This window comes from Sarcophilus harrisii, chromosome 3 (genome assembly GCF_902635505.1).
Source record: "Sarcophilus harrisii chromosome 3, mSarHar1.11, whole genome shotgun sequence".
NCBI classification, from domain to species: Eukaryota; Metazoa; Chordata; class Mammalia; order Dasyuromorphia; family Dasyuridae; genus Sarcophilus; species Sarcophilus harrisii.
In genome coordinates this window covers 370077497-370099642 of record NC_045428.1, presented here as the reverse complement: position 1 = coordinate 370099642, position 22146 = coordinate 370077497, and the positions used below count along the sequence as shown (strand labels likewise).

At 33.3% G+C, this 22146-nt stretch overlaps 1 protein-coding gene across 8 annotated transcripts in view; it reads left to right on the top strand.

The window, feature by feature from the left end:
* The window catches only part of CCDC150 (coiled-coil domain containing 150), a 90376-nt gene that overhangs the window by 43288 nt on the left and 24942 nt on the right, over positions 1–22146 (top strand). For all 8 annotated transcript variants that reach the window (XM_031960287.1, XM_031960285.1, XM_031960281.1 and 5 more), the window contains 6 exons: positions 4542–4649; positions 4780–4842; positions 12923–13051; positions 14343–14512; positions 18968–19061; positions 19700–19869. In XM_031960287.1, the coding sequence (XP_031816147.1) occupies positions 4542–4649; positions 4780–4842; positions 12923–13051; positions 14343–14512; positions 18968–19061; positions 19700–19869 (734 nt within the window). The remainder of the gene's footprint in view (positions 1–4541; positions 4650–4779; positions 4843–12922; positions 13052–14342; positions 14513–18967; positions 19062–19699; positions 19870–22146) is intronic.

Genomic DNA, 22146 nt, shown 5'->3' with positions numbered 1-22146 from the left:
TCTAGAGGAAATTGGGATAGAGTGAAAACATTTATGTGGGGCTGTACCTGGCCTGAAGGAAAATGGACTAGAATCTAGCACTGGGCAGTTTGGTGCTTCTTCAAAAATCAGTTCAGGCAGGATCTGAGATTTTGTTTAAAAAATATTTACCCAACTTATTGTTCTAGCCACCAGAAGACTCAAAAATATGTGTGTGTGTGTGTGTGTGTGTGTGTGTGTGGTGGGGAAGCTAACAAGAAACTGAAGTAGAGAGGAGAGTAAAGATTTTAATTAATTAAAATATTCACATTTTAAAAAATCATTGAAAACCACATGACTATTTCAACAGAACAAAAAGCCTTTGATAAATAACAATACTCATTTGTGTTTAAAAAAAAATTCGACATAGGCATAGAGAAACCTTTCTTGATGTCATTCATAAAGTGTAAGAAATATTAAAAAGTATCTACAACCAAAAGTACGCACCTATGCAATGACAATATTGCTAGAAGCTTTCCCAATAAATATAGGATAAAAGCAAGGATGCCCAATCTCCCTATTATTCAACATAGCAAGCAATAGAAGAAAAGAGATAGTAAAAGTGGAATGATAGGAGATAAAACTATTACTGTTTCCTGATGACAAGATGACTTACATAGAAAATCCTTAAAGAAATAAATAACTGGAAGAATTGTCAGTATTCATGACTGGACTATGCAATAAAAATTACAATAATGTCAAAATTTATTTAGCTATTTTAATCCTATATTAATCAAGCTTGAAAGGAATATTTTACAAAATTAAAAAACTATCACTACTCATTTAGAGAAACAAAAGATCTGGAATAGCAAAGGGAATAATTAATGAAAGGGTGAAGAAGGAATAGCACTTTCAGATCTCAACCCATTATGTTATAAAACCAGAAATCAAAGACATTTGCTTTTTTTCTTAAAAAAAGAAAAAAGAAAAAGACCAATATTGCACATGTATAACTTGTATATGATTGCCGACCATCTCAGAAAAGGGGGAAAAGAAGGAGGGAGGAAGAGAAGGGTAGGATTGGATTTAGAGCATTTTTTTATAATGTAAAATGTTAAATTTTTTAAAAAGCAAATCAATGGAACTAGAGAATTTAAAGCAATAGAATCCAGTTTTTGATAAACCTCAAAACAAAATTAATTAGGAAATAATTCCCTTTCTGATAAGAACTACTGAGAAAACTAGAAAGAAATCTGGCAGATATTAGGCTTTCACAGTTGTAGAATATAGCATAACATTAATAGTAAAGATTATATGTGACATTATTAAAGATCATACTATACAAAATTGTAGCAGAAGCTTACCATATAGCTTTTACAGCTATGCATTTGATAATGTGTTCTTAAGATGCAATTACAAAAAATATTTTTGACTACATAAAATTGAAAGGTTTCCGCACAAACAAAATTTATTCATCTACAATGACAGTGGAAGTGGTAGAAGAAAAGACTATTTCTATCACATTTTTCAGGTAGGGCTTTTTATCCAAGATATGTTTACAACCAAATATGTATAGACCAAAAGCCATTCTCTGATCCATAAATGGTCAAAATATATGATTAGAGTTTTCAAAAGAATTGTAAACTCAATAACCATATGAAAGAATGTTTCAAATCACTAATAAGAGAAATACAAATCAAAATAACCTTAAGGTTGTGGTGCAGTGGATAGAGCACCAGCCCTGAAGTCAGGAGGATCTCAGTTCAAATCTGGTCTGAGATACTTACCACTTCCTAGCTGTGTGACCCTGGGCAAATCACTTAACCCCTATTGCCTCAGCAAAAAAAACAAAAAACAAAAAACAAAAAAAAAAAAAAAAACAGCCCTAAGGTGTCACCTGACAGCCATCAAATGGGGAAGGGGGAAAATTACAAAAAATTGAATAGCCAATTTTGGAGGGTTGTAGAAAGATGGACACACTTCCTTGTTGGTAAAGCTATAAATCAATACAGCTATTTTGCAAAGCATTTGGGAATTATGCAAATAGAGTGACTAAAATGTCCATATTCTTTGACTCAGAGATTCTACTTCTAGGCATGCAATCCCAAAGAAATCATTGAAAGTGTTTTTTGTCCCTCTGAGATAAACTTGGTTTATTCTGCAAATAAGTTCTGTATCCATAATTATTTCAGGCAGTGGACTATGAACTCCTTAAGAGCAGAGACTGTTTTTTGCCCTTATTTACATTCCCAGTACTTTGCACAGTTTGAGGCATACAGATAAATCATGAATTGAGCACAGCATTGGTAGGAGGGTGGGCTGGATTATTTTTAGGAAATTACAAAGTTGTTTTTATGGCCCTAAACTTCGGGTTCATCTAATAAATGCACATGGCCCATCTAATCCAAACTAATAGTTTACTTGCTGTGTGTCAGCAAAATATAGAATACAACTGCTTCTGAAAAATTTAATCTTTAGTTACAAAACAGAAGGCTATATACATTAAAGATCTACTTTGGAAGGAATTTTAAATTATCCAGTATAAATGGAGGGTAGCTCTCTCTATTTGACAGATTGTTTCAGCTAGGCTTTCTTGATATGTTGACCTGAATATGTCTTCATAGCTCCATATATCTTTAAAAAACTGAACCTATATATTTGTTGAAAGTTCATTTGTATAGTTTTTGCTTAATATTTGTTTATATTTAGTAAAAGTTTTGGACTTTTAAATTTTCATTTCTTTAATCTCTCCAGGTCTAGGATTTCCATTTGGAAACTTGTGCATCAAGCACAAGACAATTTCTGAATTATTCTGAAAATAGAGCCCTAAGCTCTGTTCTTTTGGGATTCAAAGACAGAAAGGGTGCACGTGGTTCCTAGAAGTTTAGTTTCTAGGGAAAAATACTAATAAAAGGAAATATCTATACTTATCAATTTCTCATTTTGGGGAACTAGCAAGTTGGATCAGCTTTGTGTTTTAGTGATACCTCTTCTTGATTCTTTTTTCTAATCTGTTAGAATTAGCAAATTCTTCAAGAAAAGAGATTGTATTCTTACTGCCTAATACAATGCCTGGCACCTAGGAGATGTTTAATGTTTTTAAATTCATTATTTTAATATTTGTCTAATCTACCAATGGTTCAGTATATGACTACATACAAACATGTACATATTAAACCAATTATTACTTTGTATATATATATATATATATATCAATATGATATATCTATCTATCTATCTATCTATCTATCTTGGCTACGGCCAACATCTTCCATTTCTCTTCTCAGATAAAGTAGTCACTTGACTAAAGTTCAGCTCTGAAGTTTTATTATAGTGTTAAGCCTGGGCTACCTAAAGTCTACACCTGTGGAACACAAGCTCTAGTAAGTTCTGCTAAGTGTGAAGGGCATTAGCTTTAGTTTTTTTGTTTAAGAACCAATCAATTTGAAGATCAGCCTACTCCAGTATGAACTCAGTTGGCCACCAGATAGTGATAATTTTTTAGCCATATGGAGCCATACTAAAGTGCATAATTGACCTTAATCTTTTAAGACCACCCCCTTCTGCTTCCACAATAGCATAGAAGCAAAAGAGGAGGCAGAAGACATCAAGTATCATACTTTCTAAGACGACTCACAAGTAATTAATATTGATATTATTTTCAAAGTTGCTTCTATCCAAACACTGTCATACTGATATATAGATAGATAGATAGATAGATAGATAGATAGATAGATATATCATATTGATATACTACTGGCAGAATTGATGCATATAATTATTGACATTTCACCATAAATAAAATCCAAAGATGTTAAACATTTCACAACTAAATTAGCTGTCAGCTTCTTGGAAAGGTAAATAAAGGATTTGGCAGAGTTGGTTCCATAAAGTTCTCAAAGACAAGAAGAAAATTTCATAATATGATTATTTGGATTTTTCAAATTTCAGAGGTTATGATGATCAAAAGCATACAGATCACCATAAAAATAACTGTAGCTTATATACAAATGTCTGTCAAAGAGGATAATAAATGTTATATGAAGAACTCAATAAGATACTAAAAATTGAGTCAACAATATACTTTGATATTAGATAACTTCACTGTGAAACCAGAAATAAAGGAAAAGGTAATTTGAAATCAAGGAGCAAAATAGAGAAAAAAAGAGATATGAAACTACTCAGAAATCTTATATCTATATATCATTAGGTGAAATAAGTACAGACTATATTTGTATCTGTCTTTCACAGACATTGTCATTTATAATTACCTATTTTAGATTTCCAAAATATTACTTACACAAGTGTGTTGAAGTAGAGATAATGTCTATAAAATATCATTTTAAAATATGAATATATAAGTTACATCAAGTTAAACTTAAGACAAACTATAAAAATCTATGTTATTTCCATGTATTATAAAAATACATCAATTATGTGAAAATATCAAGGATTCTCCATATGTTCCCAGCTCTCTAGCTTGATTTCTCACTTTCAACTTTTTTCTCTCTTTTCAACCTTTTTTTTGGGTAAGAGTTGAGGGTTCGTGATGTTTCTGCTAACTATTTTCTGTTTTCCTCTAGACAAAAGTTAAACAGCTACAAAAAGAGATAAATTCTCTTGCTGATACTCGTTCAGAGAATGAGGACCTCCACAAGTTGAATAAGGCCTTGGAAACAAAATATGCTCAGGTACAATTGGTGCTTGGAAAATCAGGTAGATGCTATAGTATAATTATCTCTTAACAAACTGATCTTACACTCTTTCAGTGAAATTAGTGTACTAGAACCTAATGCCATTAAATTTGTTTGTTTGTTATAGGCAAACTTGGAACTTACTGAAACTAAGATAAACCTACAAAAGACAAAAGCTCAAATGAAAAAGGTATGAAAATATTATTTATAAACCTATTAAATATACCAACAAGTAGCATTGTATGGCTTTGGGAGTCATGCATGTAGGATGTTAAATATCAGTAGTTTTTGTTCTTAAGTTAAAATATAAATAGCCATTAATACAAATATATTTTTGATTCACTCACATAATAGCTTTATTGAACTCCCAAAAGAAGAAATACTTAAAGCTTATTTGACTTAAGACATTTTCTTTGTCAGTATATTGAATCTATGTGACTCTGGACAGCGAAAAGTACAGATTCCTATTATTAAAGTACTGTTTTGTACTTGGTCATATACTTTTTTTCTCTCTAGGACAGAAAAAAATTAGCACAAGGATAATATGATCCAGATTTTTTTAATATGTAGAGGAGAAAACACCCCCAGTAATGGGTTCTCTAAGGCAAATAACAATCTTCAGTGATCACAGAAGTATCAATGAAACATTTCAACATACAGGAAAAAATTGAAATTAAGTTCTTGCTCTGACAGCATTAAATGTAGGACTTTGGATAAACTTAGATTATTTCATTATCTGTAAAATAGAGATAACAATACTTGTACCTTATAAGTCAGTTTTGTTCAATTTGACAAGCATTTTACTTGTGTTCAAGGAACCCTGGTAAGTGCTTCCATATAAATTACTCCTTGCCCTTAATGAGCTTACATTCTACTATATGGAAATAAATATATACATAAAAGCTACAAAAAATGTAAAAAGTTATATATAAAGAAAGCAGATCCAAGATTACTGAGTAGCAGAAAGTACAGCTGAGTTTCTTGCCACACCTTCTCCAAATATAAAAAAATGCACCAGTCTGAGTATTAATCAGGAAAGACAAGGAAAAAAAAAAACCGAAATGTCATTTTTCTAAATTATGTCAGCATAGGGAAATAGATATGAGTTCTGCAATGGTTGGAAATAACCTTACAGGGCATTCCAGAACACAGAAAGGCAGTATACCAAGACAAGATGAGATCCCAGGTCAAATATAGGTAAGCTGAAATTTGTACAGGGCTCTGAAATAGGTACAAACCGGCACCTCTGTTCCTTATTATTTAGTGCTTAGTCACAAATCCAGAACTGATTAAAGAGGGAAACTGAACCTAAACAAATCCAGAACTAATTGAGGAGGGGACATGAACCTAGGTATTGCATTCCAGGGTAAGGAGTAGTCATGGGGCCAAGCCTACATAATAAGCAATGAGCAGATCCAAAAGTAAATAGAATCCATGTGGTTCAGATTCCTGGGGCAAAACAGTGTCTTAGTTCCAGTTTCTAGATCATTTTTTGATCTAGTCTTTAGTAGAATAAGGCAGGAATCCCAGGTTAAAAAAAAAAAAAAAAAAAAAAAAAAAAGCATGCAGTTTTATCACTATGAATCAGCAGAACTTTCCAGATATTTAATACTGGTTGAATCCTGCAGTAGTCTGCTAAAACTCCAAATGGGACAAGTTTACAATCCTTGATTCAGACATAAACCCTGTAGAAGGCTGGAACTCTGAAAAGGTGTACTTGAATCTAAAGACAGCAGAGCATTTAAGGCTAATTATCTACTCAATGTGATATAGTGGCTCTATAAACATATACTTAGATGATTTGGTGATGTGATGGCTCTCCTCACCATTGGTGCTGGCTGAATGTGTGGTGGTGAAGTGATTATAGGCAAGGATTGGAGGGCTAAGGGAGAGGGTCAGAGTTTCTCTGCCACAGGATTCTCAGGAGAGCAGACTTCAGGCTCCAGGATTCATCTTTAAAGAGCCACGTGGCAGCTTGCCTGCCTTCTTCACTTCTCCTCCTAAAGACCAAGGACTTTGACTGATCCTGACTCTGACTGCTCCTGAGGCCCTCCAGTGTTGGAATCTTTACTAAAGTGTTAAGACATTACTTTACAAAGTGTTAAGACATTGGAGTTAATTTACTCTTAGAATTATTTTGGGCCAGAACCTGAAACAAGATACTAAGTGGAACTGATTGAACAATGCTTGTGTTCATACCTTTAGAGAGCTCATAAGTAGCTAAGTACTCAATGGAGTTCACACAAGAATTCAGGGCTGGCTTAGTCTGAATTCACACCTCTCTCAGGACCAGAGAGTACTCTGGGAGATAACCCAGAATCCCTCTCCCTCCAGAAGGCGGAGTTAACCTTTGGGAGATCACATAAATGAAGGAAGCTCTTGGAGATAGGAAGGAATTTCTCCAGAACATCAACAGGGCTCTGAGACAGAACACTCTGGAAGAAAAGACTACTCGCCACAGACTGGAGATTGAGAAGCCACGAGTTGGAGCCGACTGGAGGCTGAAGAAAGCAGAGACAGAAGCCAAGGACAAAGCGGCAAGATCTCTTGGAGCCAGGCAGAGAGCTAGGCCTCAACTAACCGGGCAAATTTGTAAGGAGAAAGTTTGCATTTTTAGCAGCTGGCTGCGATTTTGGATTAATTATTGATTGCAACTGATACTAAGGCTGCTTCCAAGGAAAGCCATCACACTCCAGGTTGCTAGCCTGGACATTATAAAACCCAGGTCAGGAACTTGCATATTTATGTAGCAGGATACTTTTCCCCTAAGTCAGATCATTTTGAGAGCACTAAAAGCTTGCAGATCCCCAGCCTAAGCCGTCCTTGGGATTCTGGAATACCACAATACTCAATATCCCAAGAAAACAGGAGCAGAAAGGAACACCCTAGACATTCTTTCCAGTAGTTCACAGAGCTCAGTTCTTACAAAAATCTGAAGTCAGGAAGTAGGTAGGAAAAATGAGCAAATAATAAAAATGAATCCTCTCAAAAAAGCTATTCCAACAACAGGGACCTTTAAGACAACAAACTTAGAACAAGATTCTAATCTATAAATACCTATAAGTTAAGCCTCAAAAAAAGAAAAAAAAAACATAGCTTGAACACAAATCCAACCATTTCCTGGAAAAAATAAAGCAAACATATTTAAAAAAAAAAAAAGTTAAGATGCACTAATGAAAGCGCTAAAGAAAAAAATTGGAAAAAAAATGAGAGGTATGGAAGAAAGAATTGGGAAGAGAATATCATGCATAAAGGTTATCAAAACTTGCCAAGCAACAAACTTCTTGAATATTAGAATGGACCAAAAAGAAGCCATTAGTTCCATAAGAACTATTAAAACAAAACCAAAATACTGGAAAAACAAAACAAAAAAAAATATGTAAGATATAGCAAAAATAATTGACCTTGAAAATAGATCAAGGAGCAAAATTTTAAGAATCCTTGAACTACCTGAGAGTCATGACTAAAGAAAAAAGAGCCTATACATTCTTCATGAAATCTTAAATGAAAATTTCTCAGGTCTTTTAGAACCAAAGGACAAAGTAGAAATAGAAAGCATTTGCCAATAACATGCCCCCCCACCCCCAATTTTTTTTTCAAACGAAAACACCGAGGAACATTACAGCTAACATTCAGAACTTCAGGCTCAAAGAAAAGTTACTTCAATCAGTTAGAAAGTACCAAGAAGCCATAAGGCTCACACATAATTTTGAAGTCATACTATGAGAGAATGAAAAGTTTGGAATAAGGTATACCAGAAGACAAAGGATATAGGTTTACAAACAAGTGTAATTTACTCAGCAAAACTGTATTGTTGTTGGGGAAAAAAATAAACATTTAATAAAACAAAGGAATTTCAAGTATTCCCGATTTAAAAAAAAAAAAAAAGACCAGTTACAAAGAAACTTTGAAATATATACTTAGTAATCAAGAAAAATGTAGACAGGTAAACATGAATAAACAATCACAAGACTAAAAAAACATAAACTGTTTACATTCCAATCTAAGGAAGTTGGAAGTTGGAAGGAGCAGGGGATTGGGTACTCTCATCTGATTTGTTCAAAGGAGGTAATAATACGCAGAAAGAGTAAGACAGAAATAATTTAATTGAATAAGGAAAAGAGGGGCAACAATAAGGTAGATTAAGGGAGGATTAGTCCTAAGCAAAACAAATTTCAGTAATGTACCAGAATATTTATAGCAGTTCGTTTTTCAGTGGCAAAGAATTCAAAAATGGGTGGCGTACCCATCAACTGGGGAGTGTCTGAACAAGTGATAGTATGTAAATAGCATAGGATACTCTTGTAGAACAAAAAATTACAAAGGAGATGATATCTAAAAAAAGAAAAAAAAAACCTGGAAAGAATCATATAAACTTACGCATGACAAGTTGATAACTTGGAAGAACAGTAACACTAATATTGTGAAAAATTAGGTAATCTGCACAGTGACCAACTATGATTCCAGAGGATTCATGATGAAACAGACTATCTCATGATAAGTGAAAAACTCAGTGTAGATTGAGTCATTTTTTGAACAAGGCCAATGCAAGATGTTGTTTTGCTTGACTATACATTTTTTTAATTGGAGTTACAAATTACTGTTTTTCTTTCTTTCAAAACTAGGGAGTAAGAGGGAAGTGAGAAGAAGGAAAGACAGATTTTTGCTGATTAAAATGGAAATATGTCTCTTGCTTCTTAGCAAAGAGATAGTTGATAAGAGATGAGATTTTTTTTCAGACATGATCAATTTTTTGATTTGTCTTAACTATTTTTTTTTTTTTTGGTACAAGAAAGGTATAAGATAGGGGAAAACAATTTTTTTAGGGGAAAACAATTAATGGGAAGTGACTAATGCAAAAAGACCATCAATATTATTTAAAATATATATACCCACACAAAGTAGTTTTGTAGATAGTAAGAGAAGATAACTGGGAAGATTAGTAAAAGCCTCATGTAGAAGGTAACACTTGAACTGAATCAGGAAGGAAACTCATAATATCAAGAGGTGAAAGTGAAGAAAGAATATTGGAGAGATGAGGGACTTGTGCAAAAATAGGGGGAGAAGATGCACTAACAGGTACAGGGAACAGTAAGTAAATTACCTTAACTGAAATACAGAGTTAGAAAAAGATAGCTTGAAGCCAAATTGTGAAAATAAGACTTTGTGAGTTAATCATTATCCTTATGAGAGAAAGAGAGACAGACAGATAGTCAGACAGAGCGGGGGAGGAAAAGAAGAGAGGAAAGGACAGAGAGAGGGAAAAGGAGAGGGGGAGAAGGAGGAGAGTGAGCATTTATCTTACTAAGCAGTTGTTATGTTCCAGGTACTTTGTAAAGGCTATGGACACATACAAGGCAAACAAGGCAGACCCTGCCCTCAACAAGTTTGTATTTTAATCAGGAAAGATTATACATAAAAGAGAGCAAGAAAAAGTGGTGGGAGACCAGCAACATGGCTGGGAAGTGATATGAAGGCCACATTTTCCTGCAAAATAAGCCAAAATCTCACCTATCAGAACCTGCTGTCCCAGGATGTATTCCAAGGTAGTGGTAGGGTAAAAAAGATGAAGATGATGACTAGAATGTAGGCATCACAGTGAGGAAATGGCTGGAGAGTATTATTGATGGGTTGAGTTGAATTTTAAACTAATACTTAAACTTCAAATCATGGCATCTTAAAGAGATCTTCAAGATCATCTAGTCTTCATTTGAGTTGATAGAAAATTAAAATACAGATTAAGTGACTTAACTACTGTATTAGAACTATACTTCAAGTCTCCTAACTTTGGAATGATGTTTTTCCACTACACCATACTGCTGTTAATCTAGAAGAAAAATTCTGTGTAACTGGCACTTGGTAACCAAGGAATTGAAAGTTATCTTCACATAGAATTCACTTAGAGTTCCAATCAACTTACTGATCATGTGATGAGTGATGAGGTCACAGAGTTGGAATAAGCGATTTCAATAGACAGGTTATACTGAAGATAGTGTTTTGACTGTTTAGTATAAGAAATTACATAGATCTTAGTCTTCAGTAAAATATTCTCTGAAGTGTGATTTCTTCATTTTCTAAATATCTTTTACTATTAATTCAGACAAAACATTTAAGTAATTTCTCCTGAACACTTGTCTATCTCCAAAAACAATCTTGTTTTTTACTAATTATTCTGAAATGGTTGTCCCACCAAGAAGAAAGAAATCTTTAGAAAGACCAGTGTCTACAAAGTCCACTGAAAGTTCTTCTAGGTCCACTGTAAGCAATGGAAAGGAAAGAATTTCAACTGTTGGTTTACCTAATGTTATTTCAAATCCTTCACGTCGAGTCAGCTTTGCACCTTCCTTGTCTTCCACAAGATCTGCTCCTCAGGATTTTGGAGATTCAAAGGTCTCTCTGAAAACTCTCTTGAATGCTATTAAGACCATGGAGGGAAGACTGGAAGGTAAAATAGATATTCTTGCTGCCAGACCATTAACAGCTGAAGAAACATCTGAAATTTTAAAAAGAGATTTGGTGAGTGAAGACTATGAGCATTTAAAATGATGATTAGGAACATTATTGCAATTCCAAGTATAAAAGAAAAATCCATACAGTAAGTGAAATTATATAAAGGTAATACTGAAAGGGTCTTTCAATGTCAATTTAATTATATAAGAAACAGATCATATAGAAATAGAAAACATAGGGGAGAGTTTAGATCCCAACCCCAATTCTGTCTAATGGCATATAATCACTTTCTTTTTTATTTTGGAGATCAAGGTGTAAAATTTGACAATTTTCATCATTTAAAGTATACAAAAAGAAAAATAGTCCTTAACCTCAAGGAACTATCTTGTATTGTAGGGAAATGACAAACACACAGTTAAGTAAATACAAAACATATAGAAACTATACAAATACAAAGTAATTTTGTGGGTAATGAAGGAGAGCACTATCAACTGGAGAGATCTGGAAAAGCCTCTTGTAGAGGATGAAACTGGAAGTAAGCCTTGAAGGAAAGTCATTATTGCAAGAGATGGAAGTGCAGATATGTTTTAAATATCATTTTTTGGGAAAGTCTATATTTTTAGATATCCCTACCTCAACACAGTAGAAAATAGATTAAAGAAAGCTTTGATTAAATGATTTTGTAATTGCATTTCTATTTAAATATTTATATATAATTTTATTTCTGTTTTCAAGTAATTGAACATAGAAAAATATATTTCTTAAAAAGTTCTAGTAAAACATCTTCAACTGATATTAAAAATAGGAGGAAATGATTATAAGTAGTGAGTAATTTCTATATGCTTTCTGTAAACATTACAACAAAGTGGCACCCTGGTTAATGGCTACGTTATGGCATAAACCAGAACTTTGTGGGCATATTTGGTAATACCTTGAACAATGGTGACAATCAACAAAATGATACTTCTTTTCTGGAAAAAATATGGGATGTTAGAATCTACAAGGCAATGTCCTTTTGAATCAATTGAGTTTTATCCCCCAAATATTAAAAATAATTCAAATATTTAAAGGAAAAATCATTAAGGAAAAAAATTTAAGTAAAGATTATCTAGAAAACTTTCCTTGATATACTACTAAAATTAGGAGGGAAATGAGTATGAGAAGGCCTTTTGAGGCTATTGGGGGAGGGTAATAGAAAATAAACTAGTCCTGGTTCGAATTTCTACAGTATATAGAACACTGGCTTTAATTCCAGGGAACTCAAGTTCACATCATATCTCTTGTACTTGTTGTGTGACATTGAACAAGTCATTTAACTCTTCTAAATCTGTTTCCTTGTTGAACCAGAAGGGCATTGAACCAGATGATCTATGGAATACTTTCCAGCTCTGTCTGATCCTGTGCATTTCTAATATCATTATTATTCTGATGTCATTTACTTTCTAAGATATTTCAGTTCTTTTAAACTAATCATTTCCCTATCACTTCCAAAAAAGTTACCTGTATTTTTTTAAAAAGCTAAATAATGTTCATTTTTTCTTTATTCTACATTATGGTCTTATTAAAATTCTTTATATACTCCCTTGTAGTCTTTATATGACATTCATAAGCTATTTTTGTCTATGTGTTTACTTTTAAATATAACAAACTATTGTGGGGGGGGGGGATGTTATCTTTTGTAAAATCCAGAAAAGTGACTATTATTGATACAGTTTTAGCATTTTTTAACATTCATTTTCTAAATTGCCCTAAGTTTTTCATTCTGCTCATTCATCTCTTTTAATTTGAAAAGTATTAATCCTTTCTTTTTTTCTCATAAGATGCAATCTATTCTTGAAAAGAATGAAGACGATTTTTCTCGGGCAATTAAATCCTCTGATGTGTCATCAAGAGAAAGACATAAAATGAGGGGGCACCTGGAGGCTTTGGAAGACAGGGAAATGAGCAAGGCAAGGAAATTGGCAAATCTTTTTTGAAAGGGTGGGAAATATTACTGAAAGATGAGTGAATATTTTTCATGAGCCATATTCCTTCTGTTGTTGCCATTGTTGGCAAGAAAGAAAACTAAATAAAAAACCGACTTGATGTTTTTCCCACTTAGAGGAAAGATAGCTTTAAACTACCTTTAACATATTTTCTGTCCAAAGTCCTTTTTCCCCCTAATTTCTTTTGCCTTAGAAAATAAAAGAAAGAAGCCAGATTTTTTTTTCTCTGTTGAAGTTTTTGTTTAAAATCTTTAGGCTCCAAATAAAAATAACATCATTTGATGTTTATTTTAAAGTAATAAATGGATGTTAATTTTAACAAATCAAATCATTAAGACAGAGTAGATGCCTATTAACTGGGAAATGGTTAAAGAAATCGTGGTGCAAGAATGTAATGGAATATTATTATTATTCTATAAAAAGCAATGAATATGAAGAATTCAGAGAAGTACAGGAAGAAATGCTGCAGAATGAAGGAAACAGAATTAGACAAACAGTACATATAATGACCAAAACATTGTAAATGGAAAGAATATAACAATTTTTTTAAAAAGCCTGGAATGCTAAATAATTTTAATGATCAAATTCAAACTTGAAGAAGAGATGAGAAAATGCATCCCTCTCTTTCTTCTTTGCTTGGTTGGGGTGACAAGAATCCTCTCCATATAGAACATTGCATCATTAATTGTGTCTAACTGCCTTTTCCCTCTCTATTTTTTCTTAAAAATGATGATTTACTGGGAAGGGGAGAGAAAGTAAGGGAAGGGAGAAATTTGGAAATGAAGGTGATATAAAAACAAAAAAAAAATCAATTAACTTCAAAAATTATACCATAAAATTATTCCTAGATTGCAGTCTCATTCTTGAGAACACAGCTTGGGTTCCTTCTCTTTTATATCAATTGCTGAGAGATTTACACTGTGGAGAGGGTTATGTGTTACATTGCTCTTCTACAACCTCTAAACTTTTCAACAACTCATCTAAGATAATTATTTCATTTCATTATGAAGAGCAGAGTCAAGCTTTCTTCACATAGGATGATGTCATACAACAGAATGGAAGGAAAATTAAAAACCTACAAGATTTTCTTTTTTCTCTCCAGCATTCTAATGTGAATTTGTCTATCTGTATACATTGAAAAATAATCTGAAGTATGCTGCCTTCCATATACATGTCATTGGCACTCTGAAGACTCAGATACAAGACCACCAGTTATTACAATCAAACTTGTCCCTCTTATTTGATTTTACATTAGATTGAAAACTTTCAGCGACAGCTGGCAGAGGCTAAGGAAGATAACTGCAAAGTCACCATCATGCTGGAGAATGTATTAGCTTCTCACAGTAAGATGCAAGGAGCTCTGGAGAAGGTGCAGATGGAATTAGGGCGGAGGGATTCAGAGATTTCAGGCTTCAAGAAAGAGAGGTATCTAAAATTTTGTTTGTCTAATTTTTCTCCATATTCCTTCTTATTAAACAAAGTTATGAAATTACATTTTACCTCTACTTTTTTGGAGACTATATTATATGGTATTTGAAGAATAAGCATATTTTTTCCAGATCAGAGGTAGAAGTGAATGTGGTTTTCAGAAATCCAATTTTATATATCATTGTATTAGGATTATTATATTGTTTGATGGATGGATTATAGCTTTATTTATTATGACTTCAGGTCTATCAAGTATAATTATAAAGACAATTTAGGCAAATTAGGGGTTGAACTTAAGAGTGTGCTAGAGATAGCTCTAACCAATCTACTAGCCCATTTTTAAGTTTTCATTATGAGCATTTACACCTAAGAAATTGACAATCAAGGCTTAGTTTATTGTTCTGTTGGTTGAAAGTGTTAATCGTGCAAATTAATTTTTTTCCACAATAATATTTTATTTTTTCTATTACATATGAAGATGTTTAACATTCATTTTCATAAGATTTTGAGCTCCAAGTTTTTTCTGCTTCCTTCCCTTCCCTCCCCTCTTCCCAAGACAGCAAGAAATAAAACATAGGTTATATATGTACAATACTTTTAAATATATTTCCTTATTAGTCTTGTGAAAGAAAATCAGAACAAAAGGGAAAAACCACAAGAAAGAAAAAGCAAAAAAAAAAGGGTAAGAATGGTATGCTTCGATCCACATTCAGTCTCCATAATTCTCTCTCTGGATGCGGAGAGCATTTTCCATCCCAAAACTATTGGAATTGTCTTAGATCATTGTGTAGCTAAGAAGAGCTAAGCCCATCACAGTAGGAACATAATCTTGCTGTTACTGTCTACAATGTTTACCTGGTTCTGCTTACTTCACTCAGCATCACTTCATGTAAGTCTTTCCAGACTTTTCTAAAATCAGCCTGGTTATCATTTTTTTATAGAACAATAATATTCCATTACATTCATATATCACAACTTATTTCGTCATTCCCCAGTTGATGAGCATCAATTTCAATTTCTTGTGACCACAAAAAGCTGCTATGAACATTTTTGCATATGTAGATCCTTCTCCCTCTTTTATGAACTCTTTGGGTTACAGACCCAGACGCTGCTGAATGCACAGTTTTACGTAAGTAGTTCCAAATAATTCCATAATTCCAGATTGTCCTCCAGACATACAAATTAATCATAAAAAATGTATGCATACATTTGAGCCTAATTGTTGAATATTTATCAGGATGTCTCAGCTTGAATTTATAGAGTTATAAGAAATAAAGTTCTCAACTAAAGATTACTTGTCTCTCACAGACTTGCTTTATATAGATCAGTGAAATTATAACAATGGTTCCTTAATTAGTTCAAAAATATATGTTCCAAAGATAATAGGGCCTTAAAAACATTTTTTTATTATCACTTGAAACCACAATAAATACCCAATCTTGATTGCAAAGGACAGATGATGAAACATACTTCTCTCTTCTCAGAGAGGTGGGGATTATAGATCTGAAATGTTGCATATGATATCAGATGAGATTATTTTTCAGTCATTTTTGTCTAGTTTTTTTTCTTTTTTTAATAAAGAGAAGAAAAGATTGTTGTATAAAAGATAAAATCCATAAATAAAAAATTTTAATGAAACCATATTTAAAGGAATTTTATTGGGAGGAAAAATAAGTCAGCTAATAACCTTTTAGAGGAAAATCAAACTAGAGAAAACATTGATCTTCAAAATGCTTTTGTGCTTAATGGCATTATGTATATATCAAATTAATACTTTTAAATATAGTAATAATAATTACTAGTAATACTCATAATAGTTACATGTAATAACTAATAATTATTTACTTTAGTTGTTACTCAGTTGTTTTTCAGTCATTTCTGACTCTTTATGACCTTATTTGGGATTTTCTTGATTAAGATATGGAGTGGTTTGCCACTTCCTTCTCCAGCTCATTTTGCAGATGAGGAAACTGAGACAAAAATGTTTAAGTGACTTACCTAGGGTCATATAACTAATAAGTGAGATCTATCCAGTGCCCCACTTAAATGCCCCTATTTAATTTAAGAATAGGTTTCAAACACATGAACTTGCTGCCCAGACTACATAATTCTGGAGTATAGCCTGAATCAAACTAAAATGTAATTGGGATCCATTTCTATTTAAGTTTGTGGTCATTGGTCTGGTTTGCAAAATCAGACTAGCAAAAAAAAAACAAAAAAACATTGGCATCATCATAGCAAATGCTTCCCACTTTCCTCAGCAGAATTAATAAACACTTATTAGGTATCTATTCTCTACAAGCCCTGCCCCAGGGGAATAAAATGTAAGAGGAAGATAGTCCCTGCCTTTCAAGAGTTTGCATTCTATAAGAATTCTATTCACACAAGTAAATATAAGATATATATCAAGTGATTTCCAATACAGTTCATAAGTAAGATCTAAGAGGCTGGAAGGAGCTGGCAGTAAGAAAAGATTAATGAAAGAAAGGCATTGGAGATAACCTGGCAAAGAAATGGAGGTAAGGATATTCACTATCATTTGTAAGGAGATAGTTTGGAGTTAGATTGTGACTTTAAATACCAGCAGAGAACTAGTGAAACTCTAGTGGTGGGGGTGGAAGCCAGATTGCAAAGGGTTGAAAAGTGAGTAGGAGGTGAGAAAATGGAAGCAGCAAAGAGATTTTTCTAGGTTTTGGCTTGAAAAAAGAGTCAAGTTATAGTTTTAAAGCTTGAGATAAGGCAGGACTCATTGGAAAAGACCCTGCTGTTGAGAACAATTGAAGCCAAAAGAGAAAAGGGATAACAGAGATTGAGGTGGCTATTGTCATGGAAGCAAGAATCATGAGCTTTGACACATTTCAGATCATGGAGGATAGAAGAGAGCCTGGCTTGCTACAGTCCACGGGGTATAGAAAAGTCAGACAGAGATGAACAACTGAACAACCACAAAGTCACAGGAAATGTTTTTGAGAGTGGAAAAGGGATGAACAAGATTGTAGTAACAGTAAAGAAGCCTTTTGACAAAGAAAGACTGGAAAAGAAGAAAAAGTGAGAGGATGATCAAAGGGCAAGTTCTCTGCTGAAAACAGAGCCTCTCTTCACTCCTTCACATCTCTCAAATTATCCTTCTTGTCTCTTCTGACACTGCCACCATTATAGTGTAGGCCATGCCTGGACTATTACAACAATCTGCTAGTGAGTCTGCCTGCCTCTAGTCTTTAGCCTCTCCAATAGATCCTCCATTGGGACACAAAATGATCTTCTTAAAGCACAGGTTCAACCACTTCTGCCCTTCTCAAACTTCACTGGCTCCCTAATTCTTCCAAGAGGGATTACAAAATGCTCTCTCACTTAAAACCCTTCATAACATAGCCCCTTCCTACTTTAGCAGTCTTTTTACACCTTACTCCCTAATACAAGTAATCTTTGATCTGGTGACACTAACCTTCTTGCTATTCAGAGAACAAGACCCTCCATTCCTCAGCTCTGGACGTTTTCTTTTGACTTCCCCCCATGCTTGGAATATTCTCTCTTCTCATCTCTGTCTATTGGCTTCCTTTGAGTCTCAAATATAATCACATCTTTTATAGGAAGCCTTTCCCAACCCTTCTTAATTTTAATGCCTTCCCTCTTTTAATTATTTTGTATTTGTCCTGTATATAGGTTATTTACATGTTTGTTTGCTTGCAGTCTCCCACATTATCTTGTGACCTTTTTGAGGCAGGTATTGTCTTTTGCCTCTATTTGTATTCCTAGCCCTTAGCACAGTGCCAGGGCACATTGGTGTTTACACAAGTTTTATTGTCTGAATGTCTGTTGACACGTTGACTATGGGAATTTAATCTGTTACTGGTTTTATAATTCAAAATTGAAACTGATTAATTCCTCCTACAAATTTATAAATGTCTTGGGAATTAATAAAATAATCTATGTTAAGGTTTTTGAAGCTAATGAAAACTACTACATAAATTCCTTATGTTATTAGGTCAAGATTATTCTTTGCTAAGATTATGGTATGATCAATTATAATAAATTTGACTCTTCTCAGAAACACATTGATCCAAGACAATTCTAGTAGATTTGGGGATGAAAAATGCCATTTCCAGGAATAGAACTAAAGAAACAATGCAGATCAAAGCATACTATTTTCAACTTTTTTAAATTTTGCTTTTTTTTTTCTTCTAGTTTTTTCCTTTTGTTTTGCTTTTTCTTTCAAAAAAACGACTGATGTGGAAATATGTTTAAAATGATTGTATATGTATAGTACATATATTGCTTGCTGTCTTGGGGAAAAGGGAGGTAAGGGAGGAAGTGAGAAAAAAAATTGGAACTTAAAATCTTACAAAAATGGATGTTGAAAACTGTCTTTACATGTAATTAGAAAATAAAATACTACTTAATTAAAAAAATACTCTCTTCTATAGTCATTTTTGTTTTCTTTTTAATTTTTAGGCTTATAAATCAGCAGACAGTACAGAAGTTAGAAGAAGAATTGAATGAATGGCAATCCAGAGTTCTTTTTGTGGAAGCCCAGCACAATAGTGAGGTAGAGGCCAAGTTTCATAGGTGATACATTGAAACTTTTTATTTTCATGGGAAATGTCTGAATCACAATTTTTTGAAGAAGTGAGAAATTGGATGAAAAAGAATTGTGTAAGTCCCCTTTTTACTAAAGAATAAAGGAGGTATGAACCTTTGGCCAGTGACAAGTTTACAAATGGAAACAAGCTCCATGAAATAAGTGGTGCAATGTCATTGTCAGCCTGGAGCAAAATTCACTTTAATCTCTTTTGCACATGACAAATTTAAAGTATTATTTCAGTTATTATGATTATTCTTATCCTGTCTTCTATTGTTAACATTTTTTGCATTTAATACATTTTAAAAATTCAGAAGTGAAGGGATTTAGAAAAGCATTTGTAACTACAAGCAAATTCTTTCAAAAACCTGTAATAGAATCAGTCTATTCACTCAAAAGAACAGCAGATTCTTAGAAATCAAATATATATTCCCATGATAAGTTTCTACATATTTTCACTATACTTAATGTAGACATCTGAGATCTTTGGTTTGTTTTCCAGCTGACAATTTCTACTTGACAAAATTATGAGTGTACAAGGTACATAAATATTCCTTATACATACTTCAAGAAAATTAAAGCATATTGTTACCTTCTTCTTTCAGCTGGAACCACTACATAATGCCCTGGATGTATCCAGAGAGGACAATAGAAAACTCGCATTGAGCTTGGAACAAGCTCTAGGGACTAATAGCCAACTCCAAAAAATGTTGGACCATATTCAAGAAAAATTGGACAGCAAAGAAATTGAGCAGCAAACTCTGGAAAATTATAGGTAAGGGCAATGCAATCATCATAAAGATAAGAAAAGTCTTACAGAAGATAAATTTGATTCTTTTGTCTTGAAAACTGATTTTCATTTCCATTCTGAGCCAAGAATAAGAAAGTAGCCACCATTTTATTAATGCTTTAAATGCAGTCATTTGAATACTGGTGCAGAAACAGCCAGATAAAAGCAATGCAATGACTCACCTGACCATGGAGACTACTGAGTAATTGTATTGTTCTTGGTTCATTCAGATCACTAATAAGATTTAGGCCATGAGAAAGACCAAGTGTTTCATGTGTCCAAAGCCTAAGTCTAAATCAGGATAGGTCTAAAAGAAATCAGTTCTTTATGAACCTAAAGGAAATTAGATATAAAATAAATACTTTCAATCCTCTTACAATTCTGCTAGAACTTTTTGGGAATTTCTACCTAGGAAAAATGTTAACTGTATACAGACATTCTCTATCCCCCCCTTAATGATATGCATCATAGAGGAAAGGGTAATAGGAAGAAAGGATCATTTTAAAAAATTATACCTAGAGTTCTCTGCAAATTTTATATTCTGATGAACAACTTTATAGGCTTCTTTTAACCTATTAAAAAGCTGTAAGACAACTATTGTTAGATGTATTTGTATAGTATAGTGACTTGGAAGTTCATAGCCCCTCAAGAAATATTAAATTCTGGGACCAGAACCTTAACCCTGTATTTTTCGGTTTGATAGAACATAAATGCCACAAATGATGATGATCAGCTGTACTCATTCCCATTTCATAGTACTGAGAAAACAGAGGGGACATTACACAGTTAATTGTGGGAACTGAGTGAACCACACAGACTCCATTATGTAACTCTATTATGGAGCTAGCTTGTTTCTATTCAATTATGATTCTAGTTCATTTTCTGTTTTGTGAGAAAACTATTGGATTATGGGAATTGAGAGAAAACCTTATTGAATTAGTTGAACCTACCCCTATATGGCTAGGAAAGTGGAATACATTTCCCTATTGCTTAGAGATCTTTAACAAAAGATCTAGATTGTTCTAACCAAAGCCTCAGATTCAAAGCTTAATGTAAGGAGTTTATATATGTGTGTGTGTATATATATGTATATATATATATATATATATAAACATATACACAAAAATATATATCTCAGGCAACCCATATGTCTTATCTGAAAACTGGTCCTATCCTAGTCAATCATTTATTATTTCCATGTTCTTTTGATTGTTTATAGACACTTGGGGGAATTGGGACTCTTTTTTTTTTAATTCAAGGAATTGTACATATTTACTCTTTCCCTCCCTACATGGAAACTCTCTAATCTTTCATCTGTTTAGAAATCAGATTATCTAATGTTATATCATTTCTTTTTAATTAATTGGCCTTGGAGTAATTGTTTTTAATTTGTATACAGAACCAGTTTAAGCTAAAGAAGGGTCCTAGTCCCAATTTACTGGGCAATTGGCACACATTTCTTTTTTTAATAGTATTTTATTTTTCCAAATACATATAAAGATAGTTGATCAACATTGATTTTTGAAAAACTTTACATTCCAAATTTTTCCATGTCCTCCTTTTATCTTCCCATTTTCCAAGATTACAGGCAATCTGATATAGTTTAAATATGTGCAATTTTTAAAAACATATTTCTATATTTGTCATGTAGTGTTGGAATCTTTACAAAGTGTTAAGCCATTGGAGTTGATTTGATCTTAGAAGAAGATATTTTGGGCCAGAACTTGAAACAAAGTACTAAGTAGAACTGATAGAACAATGCTTGTGTTCACATCTTTAGAGAGCTCATAAGTATCTAAGTACTCAATGGAGTTCACACGAGAATTCAGGGCTGGTTTAGTCTGAATTCACACCTCCCTTGAAGTTCTAAGGACCAGAGAGCACTCTGGGAGATAACCCAGAATCCCTCTCCCTCCAGAAGGTGGAGTTAACCTTTGGGAGATCACATAAATAGAGAGAGCTCTTGGAGCTTGGGAACTGACTGGAGGTACAGAGAGATTCATTGCATCTTCCAACTTGGTGCTGGCTGGAGGCTGAAGAAAGCAGAGGCAGAAGCCAAGGACAAAGCTGAAAGATCTCTTGGAGCCAAGCAGAGAGATAGGCTTCAACTAACCAGGCTAATTCAGAAGGAGAAATAAACGTTTGTATTTTTACCAGCTGGCTGCAATTTTGGAGTAATTATTGATTGTAACTTAAACTAAGGCTGTCTCCAGAAAACTTTCACAATGTGGTACAAGAAAAATCAGTTCAAAAAAGGGAAAA